The 22,951-nt window shown below is 42.4% G+C and overlaps 1 protein-coding gene across 1 annotated transcript in view; it reads right to left on the reverse strand.

The window, feature by feature from the left end:
- Window positions 1-22,951, reverse strand: part of fat4 (FAT atypical cadherin 4) — a 112,893-nt gene that overhangs the window by 7,343 nt on the left and 82,599 nt on the right. Inside the window, exons 7-15 of the mRNA XM_032528589.1 lie at window positions 18,629-18,809; window positions 15,685-15,935; window positions 11,063-15,412; window positions 9,433-9,537; window positions 8,746-9,053; window positions 4,308-4,393; window positions 2,722-2,901; window positions 2,149-2,273; window positions 405-622 (exon numbers count right to left, since the gene is read on the reverse strand). Coding sequence (XP_032384480.1) covers window positions 405-622; window positions 2,149-2,273; window positions 2,722-2,901; window positions 4,308-4,393; window positions 8,746-9,053; window positions 9,433-9,537; window positions 11,063-15,412; window positions 15,685-15,935; window positions 18,629-18,809 — 5,804 coding nt within the window. The remainder of the gene's footprint in view (window positions 1-404; window positions 623-2,148; window positions 2,274-2,721; window positions 2,902-4,307; window positions 4,394-8,745; window positions 9,054-9,432; window positions 9,538-11,062; window positions 15,413-15,684; window positions 15,936-18,628; window positions 18,810-22,951) is intronic.

Consider the following 22,951-nt stretch of genomic DNA (forward strand, 5'->3'; position numbering starts at 1 on the left):
GAAAATGAAAGCTCAGATGGGCCGATCTGGAATCTTCCCTATGTTCAATTCAATTCAATTATATGATATATTATATGATGTCATCAGGAGGAAGGTTACCTCACCTTTCTCTGCTTTGCCCGCCCAGAGAATTTGGCCCACCCATGAGAAAGAATTTGGCCCACCCATGAGAAAGAGAGAGAGACCATGGCTTGCACAGGAGCGAAGCATGGCAGTTGTTCAAAGTTGTTTTGTAGTTCCTTGAGCTGCTGTGATGAGTGAATTTTCGTGAATTTTTTTTGTGGGGTCAATATGGTCCATCTTGTCTTATCTTATAATGTTCACACACACAGCAATTATTTGAAAATGCATCTTATGTTCCTCAGTGCTTTGCAAGTCACCCCACTCTCACTCCTCTCTCTCACCTTCACAGTAGTGTAGTTGCTGCTTTCCTGCACATGCAGCAGAGTGCCGGTCTTGCTGCGCGTCCTGAACTTGACCTCCAAGCTGCTGGGACCGGCAGGGTCAGAGGTCCCGCCTTGCAAGGATTGTCTGAGAAGGACGTCACGTTTAGGGCCCTGCCTCAGGGAGTAGTCCAGGCGGCCGCTTCCATCCAGGGACAGGGCAGTGTCTGCTGTCATGTCTGTGGGAGTAAGATAGAAAATATCCTCAATCCTGTCTGACTTTACGCACATTTCACAGGCAGTTGTAAAACTTATATTTCCAATCCGGCACTGGCGGGCCTTCAGGCCCAAATGATTTTCCTAATCCGACTGCCATAACCACAAATTGGTCCTTTCATTCTCACCAGTGGTTACAAATATCTGCCCATAAGTGAAAGATATAGGTCAATGCACAGAACAGCCTGCATGCCATTGAGCTTGATATGAGTGTTTTTACATTGTAAAATGATCCTTGGAATTTAAGTGTTTGTTGTTTATAATGATTTCCATTGAAACTATGTTTTGTGTTTGTGCCATTCTCCTTCTCCCTCACCCAAAATGCTCTTGAATACACTGAACAGTGCAGTACAGAACAAAATTGTTTAGTCATGAAATTTGTGGCTGAATTTAAGATGAAGCAATCCATTAAAGTGTCAGCATGTTGTGGCAAATCAGTGGATTTGTACATCTGTGCAAACATTTTGCATCAAATTCAACTTTTGGTGAACGTTGACATGCAAATTTGTAACGATGAATAGAAAAGTCTTTTACAAAAGTCATGTGACTCTGAATCTGAATCTGACTAAAGCCAGAGAGTCGAAAACCGGCAAAGCTATTGTAGCTCAATTGCTGTGCTGGACTGAGACCTATATATAGTATAGTATACACTGTTTTTCACAGAAGACGTGATGGTACAAATCCATCTTTCTAATAAACTGGCAAGTACTTCACCAGCCAGGACTGCAAGAAGTCACTTTAGTCACCAAGCTGCTTCTAGCACTCCCTTTCTTGCTAGAATGCAAGGATAGAATTAGCTAAGCCACTGGGGCTTTGGGATGGGTCAAATTGACTAAATTTACTGTAACCACAAGACCAAAAATCAAGATAACTGGCAGCATCTAAGTCACACCACTGGTATTATGGCTCAACAATTTGACATTTCTCATAGACGTCATTGCTTCCTCCTGAGAAGAGTACGTTCATTCTCTGTGTCATTCCCTGTACTTCATGGCATCATGTTCATTTTCTCTTTCTTTCCGGAAGATGAAACACATGCGTGAGAGACTAAGGTCCATTTGTATTAGAGGAAAAGTGCTGTGATCCTGTTTCATGCCATAAAGCAAAGCAGCAGATTTCCCACGAGATGAAACCAAATGGTAAACAGAGAAAAATGAAGTATGGATGTTCCCGGACGTATTGAGCAACAATTTTGTTTGTTCTTAGTTACAATATAAAGTTTTCAAAATAAATGTGCTAACGATTATTGGTAAGATTGCTTAACATACTGACAGCACAGCACCTTAAACAGTAGCTGCATGTTTCTGTTAGTTTTCATGAACCTGAAAGGTTTCTCAGACACAAATGCTCAGAACACAGCGGTGTGGCCTATATTAAGCTACATGGTGCAGTGTGATGACTCACGAGGGAGACGAATCATAAATAATCATGATGAATATTACTTAGTAAGTGCAGCCTCAGCAATAAAACTTCAAAGGCATAGTCTTACATTTCTCACAGTATTTGCCAGTGAAACCATCCACGCACTGGCACTGCTGCCAAGACCAGTGGTCCAAGCAGGTGCCCCCATGTCTGCAGGGACTGGCGGTGCAGGCTCCTTCCAGTCTTGGACATCTACAGACACAACGACAAACACAACTTCAGTTTGACAAGTCAGCCGCACAGTCGGCAGCTGGGGGGTCCGCCGAAAAAGTAACTCCCAAAAAAAAGTAAAAGCGGCAGATGAGCCGTGATTTCTCTCCCCGTACTGCAATACAAACAACCCATAAAGAACCCCAAGAGAATTAGCATATTAAAAGATCTGTTCTCGCCTCACTATTCACCAGCAGGACAGAGAAGAAGAAGAAAAAAATCTCTGGAGTTCTGCAATTGGTTTCCTGCGTTAAAAATATGCCATTTGTATAAAAAAAAAAGTCTTTCAAAACTCTGTGGAGGGTTTGGGAGTGTGAACAGATGTCCCACAGCGAGAGTCGAGGAGGTTAGAGAAGACGGACAGATGGGAAGAAGAGGGAGATGATGGAGAGAGGGTGAAAGCAGGAGTGGAGGGTGGGGGTATGCAGACCTGTCAAGAATGCCACGCGATGCCAGCGCCTGACTGGGCTCCAGCGGGCGGCCGTTGACGGCGAATTCCATGATGCAGCCGACAAAGTCGTGGGTGGCGACCTGACCGCGCCGATGAAGGACGGGCTCTATGGACCTGACGCCTCCGACCGAGAGCCTGTTGGGCTGCACGTCCAGGATCCTGGACACACACACATACACACACACACACATGAACCAAAGCACACAAAGTATACACGCACAGAAAACCAAAAGCTTACAAATGCATTCAAGTATGCATGAGCGCACACACGCACACACGCACGCACGCACGCACGCACACACACGTACACACACACACACACACACACACACACACACACACACACACACACACACACACACACACACACACACACACACACACACACACACACACACACACACACACACACACACACACACACACACACACACACACACACACGTACAGTGTCAAGTGTTAACCCAACAAGGCCTGGCTCCGAGCTGTGTATAAAGGTAATGCTCATCTAGTAATTTAATGAAGTTTTACATCATATATTGCATATTTACAACAGATGACTTCATTTGTTAGCATTATCATTGCACAAAAATGTATAAGAACGGCATCTTACTTGTTAAGCAATTGGCTTTCATTCAGATACTTTGACAATCGAGCAGTAATAAAAATAAAATGAAACAGTCTGATTAGATATAACACAGAATATTGTAAGGGATGTTAAATTGTAATAACTTTTAACCATTATTGAAAAGGGAAAGAAAACAAGGGAGACCTTGAATGAATTAACACGTTTGTTTTTTTTGTATTTGGCTTTTTTCCCTTTTTTAGGTAGTGATGGTGGATAGACAGGAAAGGTGGGAGAGAGAGGGGGATGACACACAGCAAAGGGCCGCAGGCCGGAATCAAGCCTGGGCCGATGCAGGACTCAGCCTACATGGGGGATGTAGAGGTCGCCCCGCCTTGAATGAACGTTTTAGGGTTCAAGACTTGGTTCTGCTGAGCTCAGCTTCAGGAGTGGAATGAACCCAGTGGATTGTCAGTTGAATCTGAGAGGCTACCAGATGATCAACAGGATACTTCAGGAGAACAAACACTCCTGTTACTAAATAAGAAGTTTAATTTGTATCATACTTTCACCTAATCTTTTTCCCTTTTCCTTTTTAATTACTAGATCATGTTGCCCCTTTAACTCTTTTTTAAACATTCACCTAAGACAAAACAAAAATCACTTGTGTCACGACTGGGAGAAAGGCAACCTGGGACAAAGTAGACAGAGGTCATAAGACAAAAAAAAGGTTGGGAACCACTTACAAATTAAAATTGTTGTCAATTCATGTTGAGTCAGAGAGCTATATTCAATCAACAACTAAAAATCAATCAGCTAATGTGGAGGTGCAGAAAAACTACTTTCCATTATTTTGCCAGACATGGAAAACTTTTCTATGCACTGCGTTTTCCAAGCCTTGGACCTAAAACTGTCAACACTATTTTAATGTATACAATTGGATCATAGAAGCAGACATCTGTGTACTCTGTGTGTGTGTGTGTGTGGGGGATTTTCTTACCAGTCAGTGTGTACTGCCACATTGCTCACAGCACAGTAGCCTGGTTCATGGTCATCTCCACACAGGTCCACGGTCAGAGATGCAGCCTACAGGATGATAAACACACACACACACACACACACACACACACACACACACACACACACACACACACACACACACACACACACACACACACACACACACACACACACACACACACACACACACACACACGTGTTATTGTCTTTAAGACTAAACAGCTGTGAACTTGCACTACCTCAGCCAATGATTGCTCATTTTAGACTTCTGGTAGACTGTGGTTGACATAGTTGGTGGCAGTCCCTCTGTTTCTCCCTCTTTGTAATCAGCTGCATGTGGGAGTGAGTGCCACTTGTACTGGTTCAGTGGAAACACTGTCACGGTTAACTGTTCTCTTTCAGATGTCGCTCACTTAACTCAAATTTTAGTTTAAGTTTTAGTCAAAATCAGTGGGTAGAGCCAAATAAGCTCAGTTTATTTGGAAAAGTAGACTAATGGTGGAGTTGCTTTCTTGCTACTCACTGATGAAATGCAGGCTTGCAGCCTAGCTGGGCTACCTCTATAGATCTGACAATCTAACTAATCTAGTTACATAGCCAAATATTGATCCAAACAGATATACGATTTCCGTTTATTTTGATTGTGGCAGAAAACCCAAAGTTTAAATTTGGAGTCCTGACAACTGCGTAACAACTTACAATTTTATCTGATCTCAAAACATTTTATCTTCTTTTGTTTTGTGATAGAAAAGTCAATGTTGTTGGGAATTATGTAGAACATAGACACACGCTCATTTGCCAAAGCAAATAACACCAAACATTAGGTAACAGTGCTAGTATATGGATTTTGTTACAGAGCCATAAACCTGTCTCCCCGTTTCCAGTCTTCGTGCTAAGCTACGCTAGCTAGTGGTGGTACAGTAGCTTCATTTTTAGCATAGACATGAGAGTGGTATCAATCTTCTTATGTAAGTCTCTGCCAGTAAGCAAAAACATATTACCCAAAATGTTGACATATTCCTTAATACACATTGGGAAAGTTTTAGTGAAGACTACAATGTGTGTGTCACAGTGAATGATGGTCACAGAATGTGACCACAAATGCGTGTTAATGCTTATTTTTTTGATGTTTCGACAGCAAAGGAGGTCTAGATTAAAAAATCCTCAAAGCATCTTGTTTTGCAAAATGATTCCCTGTCTAAATATATCTTTTTTTTGTTATGTGCACATCTTTTGGATTACAAAAACCCATGTTTCTGCCACACTAAATATCTTCTTGTCCACTGCAGCATAACTTTCACTCCAGGGTTCTGGTTCAACCCATTAAGGGTATTTCAACCGCTACAATTACATTTCCCTGAGCATTTGTGTAACTAAGTCCAGTTGTTAGTGTGAGTTTTGTCCACCACATGGTATATAGAGCAATTATTTTTCATCAATTCATCACAGTGGTTGATGGGAGAGTGGCATAAAAAATGCCATACATTACTGCAAAACATTTCCTATTTCCCGTTAATAGTACTAAAGCTTTTGTCCAGATGTGGATTATTCGCTTGCTCTCTCTGTGCTCTGAGAGGGAACGACCCTTCTAGGAAAAAAAGAAATGGGCTAGTGAGGAAAATGTCCGGAAAAGTGTGTGAAAGTGTTGAAAAACCGGGGCAATCCTGCTCCACCTCTCCTGGATCTTAAGTAAACACGGACCACACTGGCCCGGATCTCCGACACAAATCATCCAGGAGAGCATGACCCCACCAAGGACGCACGCACACACACACACACAAACTTGAGTCACACGCAAGTCAGACACATGGAAATGTGCATAGAACCAAGTCAGAGTAAAGCACACACACGGTGACAGCCAAACGAGGAACAACAGGACGATTTTTTCTCAAACACATTTGTGACTCTCTGAAGGGGCATAAAAAAACGTCAGAACCACATCAACATTTGATTAATCTCCGATCTTTTCCCGTGATCAAAGGCTACTACAGCCATGAGTTCAGTACACTTCACTCACTGTCAAGTGTCTCACACTGTGGTGGAGAAAATATGTATCTCAAGAAGACCCTCTTGGAAATTAATACCGAATGTAACACGGAAAGATGAGGAGCTTGTTTTTGTGCTCACTGAATGTGAGGAAATGTGAAGAAAGTGCCAGTGGAGATCCTTGTTTTCCCCATGACTAATACAGAATACAGTGTAATGGAGGATTGCTCTTTGTTGTGGTGCAGGCACTGAGGAACTGCTTTTACGCATTTGTTTTCTGCTTATTTCCAGGACAAATAATTCGGCTAATCAAAGCTTGATGATTAGCTGCTGATGCTAATCAGCTACAGAAAGTCCTGATCCGTCAAACTACATTTGCAAACCTCATTCATAGAAGATTTGGTTGTTTGAACTTAAAACCCTGATTTCAACTAAACCAGTTGTGCTCTTGCTTGGATGTTTTTTAGCTGTGATCTTTTCCAGACAGTCAGTTACTGTCACATGATTGTTGTTACTGTAATTGTTATAAATGTAATTTCACCAAATTTTCTCTAAATGTAATTACATTTACTGCTACACTCCTTATATACAGCCATATAAATAGATTTGTTTGTGTTTTTGCACAGATTTTTAGACTTCTGCCTCCACCCTAATGGGAACATCAATTATTCTAATGGCCATATCTCACAAACGACTCATATACAGGTGGACTTTTTCACGTTGAATCAAGGGTTTATGGAACGTTTGTGCAGGTGAGGTAGGTTTGCTGATTCCAACTTGGAATCTCACAGAACAAAAGGAAAAAGGGAGATTTAGTATGACAATACATAAAGGTTTGTGTCAAGTTACGCAGGATGATCCATAGATGTAGTGTTGTGTATTAAACTATTTTCATTGGGAACATCAAATGTGCTGTTGTTTTAAGGAAAAAGGTTCCAAATGTCAAAAAGACAAAGTTTGTGACTAGCTGGTGAATACTGTATATTGGGGCAATTTCTAGGTAAGCAAACAAATATTTTGCCTCAGGAGGTGGTGGAGACCAAAACAGAGCTAAAAGAAGAGTAAACATTGGACTTACCACATGGACTTTAAATAAATGCAAATGATCTATCTGCTGGATGTGTAAGTATGCAACAGTTTGCCAATTCATTCATTATATTAATGTATGTAAGGTGATAATCCATCCTTGTTGTGTTAACAGCTTGTTGCAATACTCCCCCGAGCACATTGCCAAAAACATTAACTTAATAAGTGGAGGTTTAACAGCAAAATTTACACAAAAATGTACAGTACACAGTATTAGACTTAGACTTAGACTTCCCTTTATTGATCCTTTTGGGATATATATAGTATACAGTACATTGGCTAACTGCTATTTCAGTCTGACCCTAACACAGCTCCTGTTGTACTGTGAAAAAAAACTGTCTGTCTTTTATTGCATTTGACAATTGAACGGATTTGAGCGTTAATTATAGTCACAATTGAAACAGTATCTGTGAACTTTCTGCTCCCTCTGATTACTTGGAGCCTTCATGACAAAGCAGAGCATGACTGTGTCCATGGTTTCTGTCTGCTTCAGACATTGGCTCAGAATTCAAGGGGCAGGAACTGGGAGCAGACCTCAAGCCTGACCACCAAAATGACCCACAGCACCCTTGGCAAACATAGTGATCAGGTTCACTTTACACCGCCTGAGGGAGTTAGCACTTAGGCACGACATACACACATTTCAGTTTCATTCTTCAAGAGCCCTTACATGACCACCTCTGCATAATATTTACAGGGCACTATATGGATAGAGATTCACAGTTCTCTATGTATGCTGTATTCCTTTCCACCCTGTCACTCTGCACCAATTCAAATATTACATTTTAACTATTTTACCAGCTTCCTTTGAAACTCTCAGTGCAAGGTGGGAAATGGCAGATTTGAAGACCAGCAGGAGAGCTACATTATAGAAGCTTTGACAAGGCCTGGTTGGATTCTTTCCCCCCTCTTTCCTTGCCACTGCATTGCTGGCAGAGTGAAGCCTCTCATTCAGAGCACAGGAGACATAGTTTCAACCTTCAGGGCCATTTTGGATCCTCATATTGTAAATCACAACGAGCAATAAAATATAATTACAAACCATGAAAACCATAATCTGAGCTGCCCGTGGTTTGGGGGAGTTTAATTATCATCTGATGGTGCAAAAAGGAACATAAGAAATTTGGATACAAGTTCAAGCTATAAAAGCACAAGACATAAAGGCTATTGATTGTGTAGCACACGTAAGTCCATACCATGTGGCATTTCTCAGATATTCTGCAGTGTTTTTGCTGTTAAACCCGTAACAACTATTAAGCCACTCAATGAAAAAGTTTTTAAGGATGCATGATGAAAAACGTTTAATGTGTGAGCTAATTTCTACCATTAAAAATAGACGTTCTTACCATCCCAGCTCTCCTGGCGATGACAGTGTGGAATTTCCCATCTGAAACTTTTATCATGGTCATCAGTTTGTATGTTCCACTTCCCAAGTTGAAGGAGAAGCGCATCCGTCCCTCGAAGATCTCCAGAGCCAGGAACTCCGCCTTGTCTCCGGTCTGGTTATCGTGGTTGTACATAAGCAGTGCGTTGCTCTTCAGGGTAGCAAACTTGATATATATGTAGTTATTGTTGGGATCCAGGGACGGAAACTCCATGTAGGAGAGCTCCTCAAAGCCATAGCTGTTAAGCTCACAGTGTTTACCGAAAACCCCTTGAGAACAAAATCAGATGAGAATAGGAATCAAAGGAAGCCTATGAACAATTCACATTGCTACTGTGATAAAAAATATCTACAGATAAAACAGAATCTTTAATGAGCTATATTATAAGTTCTGTATTTAGTACAAACAAAGCAGAAATATCTAATGTCAGGTCTAGCATTTTTGAAAAGTTCTTCTTTTTGCTTATTTGACAGCAGAAATAAGAATTATGAAAAATGGAAACACAAAATGAAATGACAGTGTCCGCTTTTGTTTAAATCATGGATTAATGATGGCTTTTCTTTAGGGGGGATTGCATGTCTGAAACATCTTGCTTTTCAATTCACCAGGGCTCACAAACACCCTAAACAGTTTCCTATTATTACTTACCAAATGGACAATGACAGTAATATCCATCCACCCGATTCTGACAGGACCCGCCATTAAAACAAGGGTTACACTCACAGTGATTGATGATGGAATCACACGTTTTGCCTGGGTTCACAGAATAACACAAATTAAAATGGATGGGGTGGCAGACAACACAGGAAAACCTTAAGGGGAACATAGTTCACTTTCCCCACGGGCCAAGTCATGCAGGCGTTTCATCACCTCACAGCTGAGAAATGCACTGCAAAAAAACATAAGATCTGGGCTCCAACAAACCCTTTAAAGGGGTAGTGATTCTTAAAATCAGATTTTTTGTTGAAACAGCCATAAAATATATAATAGCAAAATGGAATTTCAACTGTTTTAGTTTCACTTATTCTGAAAACTATCTTGACACAAGTGGTGCTATTTTGGAATATAAATCTCTTGTCCAAGATGACATAATTTGATTCAAACATCTTGAAACTCCGGAAAAAAAGAAATGATCTTATTCAATTGGCAGATTCTTCTCGCTAGGAATAATCAGATTTTCAAACACGTTGGAAGATTAAATTACATTTGGATAAGGCTGTTTCTTTTGCAGTGCCGAAAGACAAACAGTTGCAATGTTTATGAATTTTTGTCACATATATTGGCGAACAGCTACATGAGTTGAAAGGTTTAACATCATAAAGAAAAGGAAAAAAGAAAAGGGGCTTGGTGCAAGACAATAAATGATCCAGGCATGTCACAATGCAAAAATACTGACAATGAACTTGTGCAAATATATTTTAGGTTGTAAATCCTGAGACAAGTTGCTTAATGGAGATTGATTCTGCTGCCAAAAACCAGGCAGGGAAAACAGGAAGTTGAGAGTTCACTGTGAGGGCATGCAAACTACTGTAAGTCAATAGGTGCATTTCTCCACAAGAGTCATTTATCTTGATGAAACCTAAAAAAATTGTGGTCATTTTTTGTTGTCATAATAAACAGGGACAGTAATGACTTGACTTGAGGCAAATCGCCTGCTTTGAAAATGTCTTTCAGATGCTGCTGTCAGCCCTTGGACAACGTACTGGATTCAAATGACTGTTCAAAGTAATTCCACTTAAAATCCACTCCCCTTTTATCAAGGGTAATAATGCAGTGCATTCATTACATTTCCAAACGAAAAGGCCTGATTGGATCTTTTATAAAGCTGCTCCTTTGTCATACAACTCAAAACAGAGTCAAATGAGAAATCCCTAGTTAGGAAATCTATCTGTGTACATTTGGATTAGAAGTGCATCTGTGTGTGGTCATAGCACATGAAGGCACATAATGAAATGTGATATTGGTGAACTGTGCATGGAGTCTACACTAAAGTCCTAACTAAGGTCAGCGTCGCATCATCTTCTTTATTAAAGCAAAAATGGCAGCTAGTAATCCGAAAAACAAACTGTTTTTGGCAGCCATGCTTGTATGCTATGGCTACAACACCTCTTGGAAACATTAAGAAGCAAATATTTTCCTTGGATTCAAAGTCATGTGTGTGCGCACATTATTGTGTGAGTGTCAGTGTGTGTGTCACCACGTGTTTTTTCACCAAGCCTAACAGGAATAACTGTGTGGCCAGACATAAAATGTGACTCCTACGTGTATAGTACAGTACCTGCAAAGCCGGATTTGCAGAGGCAGTTGAAGCCGCCGGGGAAGTTCTGGCACAGCGCACCATTCTTGCAGGGATTGGAAAGACATTCGTTGACGTCCCTCTCACAGGCCATCCCGGTAAAACCTTCAGGACAGGTGCAGGAGAATCCCCCCACCAGATTGTGGCAGGTGCCGCCGTTGTGGCAGGGCGATGGCTGGCACTCGTTGATGTCTGTCTCACACAGAGCTCCTGTGTATCCTGGCCTGCAGCTGCAAGCATAGGGCTGCAGGGGGTGGTTAGAAACAAGGATCACTGGGACACTTTCTTCTGTCTTCATATCAGGCCCGACACTGAGACGCCTCTTGCAGCTGCCTCCATTCTGGCATGGGTTACGTGTGCATGGATCATGGTCCACCGCATCTATTTGCACCCCGCTCTGTCTATATAAAATGTCTTTGATACTCTGGAAGAATGTGGCCACACCACTGGGGTTGACATATTGTCCGTGGCCTCGTTTCACAGCTGCCATTAGGAAAGTCTGATTGTTGAGCTCAAATGCTCCATAAAGGAGCACCCCTGTGCCTAGTCCTGCTAGCTGAGAGTTGGCAATACGTAGGAAGCTGAGGTAGTGGTTGGTAAGGAAGCTTTTGACTCCTTGAGATTGAAGTCGAATTAGTATGCTGTTGTCCACTGTGGCATTCGTGAAACCCATGAAGAGGACTCGGGCTGTGTTGCTGACTGAACCGTGGACACCATCACTGCTACGGACGGTTAGTTCAAAAGTTCCATCTGTTGAGCGGGACTTAGAGTTGAGGTTACACGTTCCAGTTGGAATATTAAACAGACCGGAGGATGGGGGAATAAGGGAGCAGTGAAACCTATCCTGAATGTCAGGGTCTTGGGGTTTGACATCTCCCAAAGAACCTCCAGGAAACATTTTCCCAAAGTAGTGGACAAAGATTTCCATTGACCTTGGCTCTGAAGGGTTGTCATTCTGATCATTTATTTTGACGTGAATTGTACCTGTGGAGGACATTTGAGGCACACCAGAGTCCTTTATCACAACAGAGAGGTAGAAGTCGCTAATCTGTTCCCTGTCGATCTCCCGACTGGTGGTTAACACGCCAGCTTGACTCAAGCTGAAGTAGCTGTTGGCAGAGCCAGAACTGAGAATACTGTATAGGAAAGGGCCTTGGTTTGGTGGTAGATCTGTGTCAGACGCTGTTAGCGTCGCAACTACAACGCCAGCTTTCTGATTCTCCATTACCTCCGCATAGGTGGTTGTCAAAGTTGGACCGTTATCATTGATATCTTCCAGGTTCACAATCACGGTGGTGCTTCCGGTTGCAGGAGGTGTGCCAGTATCCACAGCAAGAACTGTTAGATTATACACAGGAGTTGTTTCTCTGTCCAGCTCTGCAGCTACAGACACTTGGCCAGTTTTTGAGTTGATAGTGAAAACATTCTTATCAAACTCAGGAGCAATAGAGTATGAAAATCTGCTCCAGCTTGGGACAGAGTCTGAGTCCTCAGCACTCACAAAGGTAACAAGACCACCAGGTGAGAGTCCTTCACTCACTTGCACATCATACAGCTCTTGGGTAAAAACAGGAGGATCGTTGGCATCAAGAATTGTGATGTTAACAAACACTTCGTCAATATCTGCCCCACGGATGCTTCCTGCGTTCTTTGCCAACACCCTCAGTGAAATCTTTTCCTCTTTCTCGCGATCTAGAGTACCTGTGACATAAATCTGGCCGGTTTTCTTGTTGATGCCAAACCCTTTCCTTCTGCTCTTCCCAAAAATGAGGTAGTAAACCACTCCATCGTCCCCTTGGTCTCGATCACTGGCGAACACTTCGCCGACCACTGTGCCTTTTGGAGCAGCTTCAGAAATTTCAAAGTAGTACTGTTTTGAGACAAAGCGGGGTACGTATTCATTGGCTCCCTTCAGCTGAATGTTGACATTGGCGAAGCTGCAGCGCTCCTCGTCTGGGACATTGAAGGCCTTTACTGTTAAATGGTAGACCTGCTTAGCCTCGTAATCCAAGAAGCCCTGGGTGGTGATGGTGCCCGTGTTCGGGTCAATAACAAAGAGGTCACTGTCTGATGACTGTATTACATAAGCCATTACTGCGTTAGCTCCCGAATCACGGTCGGTGGCGTTCATTTTTACCACAGTGGTGCCACTGGGAACGTTCTCCTGCACAATGGGGAAGTACTCATCAGGATCAAACACAGGAGGGTTGTCATTCACATCAGTCACATGTACTGCAACAGAGACATAGCTTGTTTTTGCAATCCAACCACCATCAGTGGCTGAAACTCTAAGCTCATGTTGTTGCATCTCTTCAAAGTCCAGAGGGTGAGCTAAGGATAACACTCCAGTTTTACTGTTAAGTGAAAACAGACCCTTTTCGTTGCCTGAAGTTATGTTGTAAGTGATAAGGCCATTCATTTCTTTGTCTTTGTCTCTGGCAGACAGAGTCCTTATTGCTGTTCCTACAACAAGGCTTTCAGGTACAGTAGCTGAGATTTGGCTTTGTGAGAACTCAGGTGTGTGGTGGTTTTCCTCTGTGACTGCAATTCGCACTGACGTTCGCGTCGACAGAGGAGGATTTCCTCTGTCATTCGCTGTGATGTCAATGAGAAAAAATGTATTCATTTCAGATGTGAGGGAGGAGGCGACAGTAATCCATCCACTTGTTTTATCCAATTTGAATTTACTTGAGCTGTTTCCTCCTGTTATTAAGTACTCCACCTCAGAATTAAGGCCAAAGTCTTTTTTGTCGTGAGCTACAACCCTGATCAGTCTAGTGCCAACCTTGACGCTTTTAGTGACAGGAGTAAAGTAGCTGGGCGAGTCAAACTCAGGGGGATTATCATTGCTGTCTACAATGTTTACAATTACTGTTGTTTCACTCATCAGAGGCTTGACTGCCCGGTCTGAGGCTGTGACAATGAAGCTGTGGCGATTTATATTTATACTACTAGCGCCTGTGGAGTTCTGATATTTTAACTGCTGTTTCACAAATATCTCTCCAGAGCTGGCATTAATTCGGAAAAACTCAGACTGAGACCTAATGAAATAGAAGATTTTGCCGTTGAACCCTTCGTCAGGATCTGTGGCAGACACCTGTGCGACCAGGGAGCCCACCTCTGTGAGCTCAGGGTAGTCCAGATAGTAAGAGGGACGACTAAATCTGGGGGCATTATCATTTATATCCGTTACAAATATAGTGACATCTGTGCTTACTGTCCATCCGGAGTCATGGGCAGAAACTTTGACAATATAATGATCTGTGTCTTCTCTATTGAGTGGCCTACTTATTGTTATGTCTCCTGTGTTTGGATTTATATTAAATGGAAGGCTGGTATCTGTAATTGAATATCGGCTAATGGCATTTGAGCCAGCGTCCTCGTCTGTGGTGGTGACTCTGGTGACAGTGTAACCCACTGGGGCATTTTCAGCCACTGTAGCACTAAAGATCTTGGAAAACCTAGGAGCATTGTCGTTCACATCCAGTATGTTGATTAGTACTTTGACCGCTGTGTTTTTGGGTGGCAACCCCCGGTCAGTGGCTTTGACTTTCAAAGTGTACTGAGCCACCTTCTCCCGGTCCAGTGGCCTGGTTGTTCTTATTTCACCAGTTGCTCGATTAATGTTGAAACTGTTCTCCTTGTTGCCATCAATAATAGCGTATTCAAGCTGTCCATTTGGCCCGCTGTCCAGATCTACAGCGGAGACCATCAGCACCCGCTTAGGTGCAAGGTTCTCCAGTATCTCAGCATGGAAGGGGTCCTTATCAAACACTGGGTGATTGTCATTCACATCCAGCACTGTTAGTTCCACTTTCTCATACGAGGAATAAGGTGGGAAGCCTTGATCTCTGGCTTCAATCCAGAGAACATATTTCTGAATGTGTTCATAATCTAGTGGATGTCTGATAGACAACTCGCCTGATAGCTGGTCAATATGAAAGGCATTATCCAGGTTGCCGCTGGCAATGTAATATGACAACGCTCCGCCCCTCATAGAAGACCCCGTCACCGTTGTGACAACATGGTTAATGGGCTGGCTCTCAGGGAACGTGTATGCATGCTCCTTCAGTTTGATGACAGGGAAGTTTCCTCCAGTAACAAAGCGGACTGTGACAGTGGTCGTGTCCGTTTTGGGGTTAGCTCCGCTGTCTTTTACTCGTACTGTGAGGGTGACTTCTGAGCTTCCAGTTAGCTTCTCGATGGCAGTGATGGCACCTCTGACGGGGTCGATCTTGAACCTCTCAGAGTTGCGCCCTATCAGGGAGTAGTGCAGCTGGGCGTTGGAACCTGAGTCCTCATCAGTGACAGTAACAGCAAAGACCAGGGACCCTAAACAGATAAATACATTTTTGCGATCATTTTTTCTATTCTTTTTTTAAATGCTGACAATGCACAAACCTGCTGCATATACACATTAATGTTAATATTAAATAAAACAAGTATTTTATGTGTTCTTCTTCTTAAATCAATTTAAGACTAAAGATATGCATTTTTGTAAACTGTGAATGGCCTTTGGGGCTGACAACGAAGTAAACCTGGTCCAAGAGCATAGTAACAGTGATCATAAATAATTTCAGCACCTTTGAAAGGTATGTACAGACCTGCTGCAGTAGAGGCGGGTATATGGGTGACGTAGGGGTGGTGATGGAAGTGGGGAGGGTTATCGTTGATGTCGGCCACCGTCACGGACACAGTGGCGGAGCTGGACAAGCCCTGGGGCTGCCCTCCATCTGTTGCCACAACCAGCAGCTGGTAATTGGCCCTGTCCTCTCGATCCAGCAGGGAGCTGGTGATAATCTGTCCCGTAGCCGGGTTGATGGAGAACTGGCCGTGTCCGCCGGTCAGGCTGTAGCTGTGGGGAAAGATATAAAAAGGGCAGGTTTCAGTGAAAGCTTTGTGATTTTGATGAGATGAGTTGCATTTTTTTGTAAATCATTGTTGTCAATTCTGTTAATGCTGTCTGTAAGGTAATTTCTCATGAATATCCTAAACCTAGAAAACTGTGGCGATTAGATTTCGTAATTTTCACTTTTCATTCACTATCACTGGTCCTGTCTTTAAAAATGCAACTAGACCAATTTCTAAATACTCAGGTCTACAGCAAATCAATCTTCTCGGCCTGTGCCAATGAAAAGTTAAATTTGTATAAGTCAAAAAAACCTTCAATAACAAGTTCTTACCAGAAGCTAAGAACGGCTTCAAGAAAATGAAAATAGAGAAAAGTATTTAAAAAAAAAAGAATAAAGCTATTTTTCTTCAATGCACTTGCATATATTATGCTTTTGGTGTTTCAAATAAGTGATTCTGCGGCTTTGAGTTTGTGAAAACCACTATATAAATTCAATTTATTTTTATTTTTATTATTATTACATTGTGAAAGGACACTATAAAGCATGAAATTACACATAATTACTCTTTCAGTCCATCAAATTCTCTTATTTTACTTCTTTTTCAGTGGCTAAAGAGCTACTTCAATTTCTGCATTATGAGCACATTGTGTTATTACAGGTGTTTCTAATGTAAATACTAACCATCGGTAAGTGTCACATCAGCCTTTCTCCTAAAACAGTTTCTAAATGTTTCTACTGCACTGCCAGTGACTGAAGGTTAGGGTTAAGTACTGCCACAATGTGGTCTATAGAGGGCACTGTTTCAAGCACATTTAATAGAACAACATGCCCAATAATGGTCACCACATTGTACTGGCCTGACATCAGATCAGTTAGTTAACTGAATAAAGTATCCAGTTTTATAATCTATCAAATGCAGCCACTGTTTTCTGCTTCACTGCTCACAGTGCCACTGTGGTCCAGGCTGGATAACTCCAGAATCTTCTATTTTATTACATTTAATTGATGTTATTGGAAAACATGGTATTTAGAAAAGAAACAAAAAGATACAGAAATTCAATATCTATAAAAAACATCCCATACAATACAAATACATAACACAAGTACAGCTCTTCTGGACTGAGGGGCCACAGTATTTGGCTTCCAAACTAATATCCTATTTCACAAGCAGGACCCAGACACAAATGTAAACTGACACATACATGTACACACCAGTGCATATTTTGAAAAGGCTTCTTTAAAAAAAAAAAAGACAAATAGCAGAACAACTGTGAAAGCAGAGTGGATGCAAAGCTTATTTGGACATTATCAACAACATAAACTGTCCACAGATCTGAACACAATCCAGAGGCCAGTTCAGGTTTGGGCTTACATTTAATGGGCTGTGAGAATCTAAACTAATAACTGAAGGTAACCAGTTATGGTCTCCATTAAGGGCATAGAACCCTCTGGAACCCCCGCTGGGCACAACTCATACTGTCATAGACAATTAACATCCTCATTACCATGTTTTGGGAAACTGGAGCGCACTGCGGTACCCCCCAATGTGCAACTAGTGGGGTTACTGAGGAGAGAGGAGGGGTGGGACTTGAGTCAGTGTCCGGCCTGAGAGAGACCGGCCAGAGGCTCTTACAAGCTCCCCCATGGAGCGGGTTGTGAGTGAGAAAAAGCTGTTGTCCAGCTTGAGAATCGCGGCCCAAACAATATGTTAGGGTGTTGAGTAAAGCTCTACACTCTGCTCCTAAACTCCTGTCAACAATTGCAACATCGGCCTGGAATTTCACAAAGCTGGTGATGAGTTAAAACGTTTCACTGACGGCGTGAAGAAAGCCAAAACCCAGTCCTGTTTGGCCCTGAAAGGATATTTTCACACCAGGGAATCAAAGCAAAGTAAAGTTGACCTGATTAGTCACAGTAGTTACAGGAACTACATAGATCTCCTCCGGACTGTAAAAAATGGCTTCATTAGTCCTATGCACACAAAAGACTTAATTCCTGCGTTAATCTGTCTAATAAAGTACAACTTGATATATACCGCAAATTGTCTACTGTTTCCTTTAGAAGTCCCAGGAAAAACTTGGTCAACATGAGGTAATTTCTGTCATCTGTTTCTTCTTTTTCTTAATGAAATCTAAAGAGGAGATTTAAATGCATTGTCTGTCAAATATTCACTTTTTCTTTGTCTCTTTAGAAAGTGACACAATCTAAGATTAAGATTGTACATTTTGGTATTTTAGGACAACACCATTTGTGTAAATATTGTTGTTGCTACTTTTTTTTTATTATGAGGCCCCCTTTTGTACTAGTCCCCTGCAAACTCTGCGTACGCACCTTGAATGATTAGAATAACTAGATCAGTCAAACCTATTTTTATGCATAAATTGGATTAAAAGTGCCTTCCAGAGCAGCAGAGGCCTAGGGGGGTCATGAACTGTAATGTCCCCAGTCTGACTTCGTTTGTGAATATTTGTTGCATGTCGTTACACATTTTCTGTCAAGACAAAGTAACCAGGTCTAAAGAAAGAGAAAACAAGCAGATATTTTAAGACATGTCTTAATAAGCATGTCTTTTATGTGGGTCAACGGTTTTCAAAAGAATGAGGAGGACAATCCTGCCTAGTTTTCAAAAGAATATAGAACTAAAAATTTAAATAAGTTTGAAGAAAATAAGCGTAAAGGAACCAGAGTGGAGTACCTTATAACACCATTTATGCCAACATCTGCATCAGAGCTGTTGACCAACAGGACATCCGTCCCTGTCGGGGCGTTCTCCATGATGGTGGTGTGGAAGGCGGAGGAGGTGAAAACGGGGACATTATCATTCACGTCGTCCACCAGAACTGTTACTGTCCCCGTTCCGCTCAGAGACGGAGAACCTGGAGAAAAGGAAAAAAAAATCAGAAAAACTATCAGTGACAATAGCGGTTTGCTTTCCCTTCAGTAAGCACAAGTAAAAGAATTGAAGGAGAAATGGCCTCAATGTCCAGGACAGAAGCAAGGCATTCCTCTTTCCACTCACATGACGGACCTGAACACGGAGAAGTGTCTAACTGACTGAATTAGGAACTCCTTTCTGTGCCACAGGGCGCTGGTACAGGGGAGACAGTAACGTGAGCGGCATTAAGACTCCCATTTTGACTTCAACACACTTACAGTACGTGACTTGTCATTGGAAGTAAGATCCACACTGAATCAATTCATTCTCCTGTGAGGGTTCAGCCACAATATTCCTGCTGCATTTAATGCAAGCAAATTTTTCTGGCCACCGGTTTGGGTTTCCATCGGTCGTACTGCCACACCAACACAGTGCAGAACACATCAAAAGGGCTCAGTGTCTCTGAAACCAAATCTTTCAGGCGTCCTTCCTGGGGTCTTGGACACTCATAGATTTAATTCTCACAGCGAGGTATCTATTTTAAGGTGCACGCCACAGAGCGAGTTAGTCTGCGGAATTTGAGTGAGGAGAAGTGCTATTTTCAGCAAAAAAATCCAAGCGTGTTTTTTTCTCCCAGAGCGGGTGACGAAACGGGGCTTGCTGGGCCCCGGGGAATGGATTTAAATCAACAGCAGATGAAAATGAGCCGCAATGCAGAACAACCTGAAGAGAAAAAAACATTCAGACATCTGCCTTGCTTGAGCTGGCCTTTATAATCCATCCTTAAATGGCACGCTGCACAGCCGGATATATATTCCAAACATAAACAGTGTTCAGTTGTTTCTGAAAGTCATAATATGGGATTTGGGGACATCTTTAAAGACTTAAAGTTATTTTGAGCTCTTAATGATTTGCATATGTTTACATTGCTTATCGGGACAGAGAACACCTGAGGATTAAGAAAAGCTGAGATCTGCAAGCTGTTTGAGGCACTTTTCCCACCTCTAACTTGTAGTTGTTCCCTCCTGCAGCTCTCTTCAGGAATCTATGTGAATGTGTCAACTATAATACATCCAAATAAAAACATACACAATCCCTAAGCTTGTGTCCTCTGCGCCTGTGTACTCAGCTGTTGAAAACATCAGATGCTTGAACTTGCGTACCTTTGGGGCCTGGATTAATAAGAGATAATAAAAAACACTTGGACAGTGGCCACAAAATATTTTACTCTTAATGCGGAGCTGTACAAAATCAAAACATAAGGAATCTGGGAAAAAAAGGGTGTTGAGGAGTGGAGGCTCAGAAAAGAAAGCTTCAGGGACACTATGGCTGTATTGCTCAGCCAGCATGGATTATGTTATAAATATGATCAAATCAGGGCAACACACTTATTTTATTCTGCGCCAAGTCTTCATTTGGAAGTCAGATGAATTATGAAAAATGAACACTGTCGAGAACTTTGCTTTTAGACACATTACGACTTATTATCCAGGCAGTAGGTTTCAATAGCAGGTATTTTAGCAAATCAAGCGGCATGGCTCTATGGATGGCAATGACAGACGGTCTAAAATATCTCAACAACTATTGGTAACTGGATGGATGAATCCTCCTGACTTACTGGTCAATTTTCAAAATCAGTGCTAGGGACACATTATGGTTGGTACCAAAAAAGTACGGAGGCATACAGCTATATCCACATTTGACAATGAGTACTGTATGTGCCAGCAGGGTGGGACAAACAGTGTCCAACCAACCAATGTTGTTGAGAAAGAAATGAAATTCCCTACAAGCTCTGCGGCTGCTGGTAAAACCCTAACCTTAACCCTAAACATAACCATTGCCGCGCTGCCTGGAAGGAGACATTGGGGGCAAAAAACACCAAACACTGGTAAATTGCTGACACTAAATTGTGACCTCCATGTGGGCAGAGAGGAGAAAGAGGATTTCAAGAAGATCAACAAATTTGAACATTATTGTGGGGTTCGGAGACCACCGCAGCTTCTAACAGGGGGGCAGGGGGGATTCCTCCGAAAAAGAGATTTGAGATAGTTTACTGTAACATCACTTCACGGCCTGGCTTGATGATAATAAACAGACATTCAACCTCGAAGCTTGTCATGGATCCAGGTTTTCTGGTCAGAACAGAAGTGGCTAACATGCGCGTTTAGAATAAACAGTGCTGAATTCCAGAAGCAAAAAAAATGACACAAACAGAGGTAACCGTAAACTATTGTTTATCCCAAAGGAGCACCAGAAACCATACAATACTAATCTTTAGTGAGTCATTACCACAATGAGTCAAGTCCTCTGCCGTTCCAACGAAGACTTAGCTGAGCTTTTTTTTTTTTTTAAAACCTGTTTATAACCAAATATAGGCAATGTTGAATTTTGAGGTGAGTATCTATTTCCACCTTTACAAATATTTGTGATGAAGAGGATTCTGCTTATAAACAAAATACTCCAAAATCATTGGCGATTCACACAGAGGACAATTTGGTGTCGAATGCAAGCAGAAACCCAATCCAAGCATAAAATGTAAAATTGTACCATGCATCATCACAGCTATGATGTGATCCAACAACCACAATATGTGGCTAAGTGCTTAAACAAAGCAGGATTACTTATTCAACATCATACTAATCTGCCGATGCTTGAGCCTGCTGTGTCACAAGTGTGCAACGTGATTGGATTGACTTGAGTCTTCATTCAGTAGGTTGTCGTGGCAACAGATTAGAACAGCACCGGCTCCTCCTCAGTTGATCCTCTTAATTGAGGAGCAATCCAAGTCAGGAGGTGTCTGTATCACTTTAAGTTAACCGGTGCGGAGCTGCTGCTGCCAGGCAAAGTGTGTGTTGATGTTCAGCAACTCACTAAGACTGTTGTTGATCAAAGATGTTCTGTGCATGCTGGAGCTGCCGGGCTCATAAGTGGCTCTGGGAGCTAAGTGGCTTTGTCTACAAAATCCATTAGCTTGTAACGAGACTGAATAAATGAAGAAAATATTTGGTTTTGAACATCACGCCTGCTGCTATATTGTTCTGAACAGAATGCCTTCTGTTACACAGTGAGTGTGGTTGTTGCATGTCAAAAGCATTGTTTCCCCACTAAGAGCGGAAGCCGGCCAAGCTACAAGGCTGGCCCTGTGTGTGTGTGTTTGTGTATGGGGAGCACACTGCCCTCCTTCCAGGCGTTTCACTTCTGCACAGGATGTGATGTCACAACCTGTTTACTGCCTCAGGAGAATGAACAACCTCCTCCTCCGCCGCCACTGCCACTTGTGTGACCTTTGACCTGCATTGCGTCTGTCACCAAGCACATCAGGGACTCTAAGGCACAGGACACTGTTACTCCTGCTAATCCTTAGTAAGCATAGAGCAAAGAGAACCCAACCCCCATCGTGAAGACTTAAATCACGCTCAAATACTTCCAGAGCCCCCTGACGCTCCTCCGTGCAACGCTGAACCTGTGTCGACCCCGCCGTCGCCGACAGGCCTTGGTTCAAACAGGGCATTTTTCTCGGTGTATCACTTCTCGCAGCATCATGCCCCTCTGTGCAGCCCCAGGACGTGCCTTCTTAGCGCCCCGGGGCTCAGTGATATCACATAACCCCTGGCAGCTGTTTCCCCCCCAAAACCTGCTGTCCAATGTGCAAATAGTTCAGATGTATCTTGTTACATCGCGTGGGCTGACAGATTTAGTCATCAAGGAACACTATACCTTGGCAGGTATGCAAATGTATGTAAATGACAGTTGTTTCAAATAGTTATGGTGATGGTGAGACATTCTTAAGATTCAGACGACGGCGGCTGCTAAATAACAGGGTCAACATCGCAGCTGAGCATGCTGTCTGTTTCCGATTCTTAAATTTCCACTGAATACCAAACCTGTAATAGTAAGAAAAACAAAACCAGAACACTTTTTATTATGTAGAAAATAACCTCCCATCCCCTTCTTCTTTTTTTAGGAGGGAATGACTCAACAGGAGAGGAATGCTCTGCAAGAGTGCTGAGAAATGCCAGCATCTCCTCCAAACGGTCTTTGCTGAGATCTGGCAAAGCCCAGGGAAGAGTGTCAGGGTCAATGATTTAGACGACTGCAGCCAGGCGGGTGTCAACTCGTGCGCCGTGGCTCAAGCAGAGTAAG

Source organism: Etheostoma spectabile, chromosome 10, assembly GCF_008692095.1.
Source record: "Etheostoma spectabile isolate EspeVRDwgs_2016 chromosome 10, UIUC_Espe_1.0, whole genome shotgun sequence".
NCBI classification, from domain to species: domain Eukaryota; kingdom Metazoa; phylum Chordata; class Actinopteri; order Perciformes; family Percidae; genus Etheostoma; species Etheostoma spectabile.